The sequence below is a fragment of the Alosa pseudoharengus genome, unplaced genomic scaffold (genome assembly GCF_046254945.1).
Source record: "Alosa pseudoharengus isolate Yale_2024_CS ecotype anadromous, Long Island Sound unplaced genomic scaffold, YU_APseudo_1.1 YU_APseudo_1.1_scf_16, whole genome shotgun sequence".
NCBI lineage: Eukaryota > Metazoa > Chordata > Actinopteri > Clupeiformes > Clupeidae > Alosa > Alosa pseudoharengus.
The window spans coordinates 12,955,703-12,958,675 of NW_027468630.1; the positions used below are offsets into that span (position 1 = coordinate 12,955,703).

General features: G+C 42.9%; 1 protein-coding gene across 1 annotated transcript; it reads left to right on the top strand.

The window, feature by feature from the left end:
• The first annotated feature begins 647 nt into the window (after positions 1-647).
• Positions 648-1,339, top strand: cart3 (cocaine- and amphetamine-regulated transcript 3). The gene is made up of 3 exons (XM_076288101.1): positions 648-821; positions 924-1,007; positions 1,232-1,339. Exons 1-3 carry the CDS (start codon positions 657-659, stop codon positions 1,337-1,339), a joined length of 357 nt encoding a protein of 118 aa, XP_076144216.1. The 5' UTR covers positions 648-656.
• Positions 1,340-2,973: the final 1,634 nt, after the last annotated feature.

Here is a 2,973-nt window from a genome sequence, read left to right on the forward strand (position 1 = left end):
CGACCACAGCAACGTTTGAAGCATATTGCAAACGAATAGATAGGCTAACCCTAAAGTTGGAAATGCATCACTATATGCACACTATTTTTTTATGCCGTTGGAAAGCGTATGCGATTCTTTGAATACAAACGTTGCTTTCAGAAGATGTAACCATGGTTTGTCAACACAATGTTGTATCTCACTGTGCTGAATTCATGGGAATCCTGACGTGCTCTGTTGTATTCCAGAAAAAGCTAAATGTGTAACATTAAATATTAAAACGTGTATGCTATCCTCCTTGTCGTTCTGAAAAATGTCACATGTAGCCTAATTTATATTTGGACTGGGCAGAAGACAGCTCCGTAACATCTGTACTCTGGAAGACGTCTTCAACCGTCTACTGAGGGAGAAGAAAAAGTTTTAGCCCCACGGGATTTGACGCATTTACTTAAATAAGAGCAGTTCAGCAACTTTACGCAATGAGTCATCCACGCGTTTCTTACGCACGAGGAGAATCAATGGGTAAGGTGGAGCGAGGGAAGTTAAGACAGGGCAGACAGAGAGATGAGCACATAAAAGTGGGAAGGGCAGCGGAGAGGCTCGACTAAAGTGATATCCCTGAGACAGGGAGACAGTCTCAAGCTGAGCGCCTTTATTTCTTTGCGCCGAGAAGAACCATGGAGAGCTCCAAACTGTGGACGCGGGCAATGGCCTGCGCAGTGCTGCTGTCTATAGTCGCGGGTGCTGAAACAAACGAATCTGATATGGATTTGGACCTGGATACGCGAGCCATCAGGGACTTCTATCCCAAAGATCCAAACCTGACGAACGAAAAACAGCTTGTAAGTTTTTACGCGATGCTGGTCAGGTGGTTATGTAAAGGCTGTGAAAACAAGTAGCTGGGTGATCATCACCATGTTAATCTCTGTGCATAACTTCCACAGCTCGGAGCTCTCCACGACGTTCTGGAAAAGCTACAGGCAAAACGGATGCCACTTTGGGAGAAGAAGTTTGGAAGAGTTCCAACGGTATGTAAATCAACATGGTGCATGTACATTCTGCAAGACAACAAAGTTTTAAGGCGTAATGATATATATATACCTTTTAATTCGCTGTACGTTCTGAAATCTAATTGGATGAATTAGTCAGATAAATTATTTGGGCAATCTATGACTTATGTGCGTTTGTTTGAACAGAAAGTTTTTTAATATCAGATCGTGTTGTGTTGTATTAATTTATATAATTTCAACAGTGTGACGTCGGGGAACAGTGCGCCATCAGAAAAGGAGCAAGAATCGGCAAACTGTGTGACTGCCCGAGGGGGGCGTTTTGTAACTTTTTCTTGTTGAAGTGTTTGTGAAGTGTCCTCTGTTTCAATGTCACAATGTCAAAAAAGTTGATGTCTATAAACACGCGCCACTCAATGTACAATTTCTATGACTGACTTGATGATAGCCTATACTCTAAGTGCCACCACAAAGACACGTCTCCATAAATACTGATGAACAGTATGGCTCAAGGACGCCCATTCTGGATGCTTCGGCTGGATGTTTATGTGAACGGATATTATATATTCAATTAAACTGTGTCATTATTCGTTTTGTAAAGCAGTCTGCGTGGTCAATGCTTTGGTGAATTTATTTGCATTTCTACGGTTCATGATATTTGTATTATATTACCGGATAGAATAATGAGGGAACTATCTGCATCGAAAGGAAATTATGTAGATTTATTTTTATGTAGTTGAAAAATGGATAGGTGTAAAGTTAACGAGAAAACAACCGAGGTCATGGGTGCGTGTCATGGGATGTGATGTTACTGTGATGTTACCCATTATTTAGGACAAATGAATGAAAGAGGAGTGTAATTGTAACACTGATTTCAATTTCAAGTCACCGTGGTTACCTATTCTCTAGGCTTCACATTTATAACATTTGAAGTAATAATGGATAATGGAGAAATATAAACAAAACAGCATGTCTCACTCTCAGCTGAAGGCGTGTCTGTGTGCATACGTTGTTAGTGTTGTGTGAGTGTATGTGTGTGCCAGCCGCAAGTTAGAAAAAGGTTGAGTGCATAGAATCAATCTTTCACCTATGCCATTTAACTCCCCTTAATCTCTCCACCCGTAAAACGTCATCCTTTCATCTATTCTTGTTCTGGTTGCTACCCTATCTACCCGTTGGTCCGAGCTGTCGGACAGATTCTCCCGGGTCTGACAGATCCTTTTTGTCGTCAATAATAATCAGTGGGAGTGCTGTGACACGCTGCGGGCAGCAACAGAGGCAGGGCAAGCACCCCGTGTACGCGCCTCCAATTAGCCCCGTGCCTAGGTGGGCCAGGGGAGATGGCCATATTTAGAGTGCGGCGCTGATTAAGGCAGAACGACAAACACCCAAATCCCTCGAACTGTCAGTCAACAGTGCCACCCGCATTGGTCTTTTCAGTCTGCGTTAACCTCACGCCAATGCCTGTCACAGTTTCGCCCATGGGCATGATGAGAAAGCGACTGGTGAATAAACTGGGACACGTTTACAAAGCAGTAGTTACTGTCTGTTGTGAAGCAAAAACAGAGCATACAGTACTTACGCATTACTGCACAAAGGCTCGGGGAGCCTGCTCAATATTTGGAGGGTATTTCTCCAATCTGCGTTTGACTGTTGGTGGCTACACTTTACGGTCAATATAGAGATGTAAAGCTTGTGTCTTAAAATGTCAGAGAGAGGTTAAGCCGACAGACTTTAGTTTCGGGGCAAACGAGGGCCTTTGTGCTAGACAAACAAATGTCACAATGGGTACAGAAAAACACCTGATAGTGTTTTTTTGAAGCAAAGAAAATCACAATGTCATTTTGCAAATCATCAAACCCCTCTGCCTTTCTTGTAAATAATCACCTCACTTCACAGTGATTGCACTGCCTGGTGAGGACCCTTGCACATTTACACCTCACAATGTATTCTTTCAGTCACGCTGCAGTAAACAAGAGACTGCATG

What these genes read in the sequence shown, in the direction of transcription:
- cart3 (XM_076288101.1), top strand. Translation starts at nt 657, where the DNA reads ATGGAGAGCTCCAAACTGTGGACGCGGGCAATGGCCTGCGCAGTGCTG. An exon ending in TGACGAACGAAAAACAGCTT is followed by an intron (nt 822 to 923) that starts GTAAGTTTTTAC and finishes TAACTTCCACAG; the next exon opens with CTCGGAGCTCTCCACGACGT. An exon ending in AGTTTGGAAGAGTTCCAACG is followed by an intron (nt 1,008 to 1,231) that starts GTATGTAAATCA and finishes TAATTTCAACAG; the next exon opens with TGTGACGTCGGGGAACAGTG.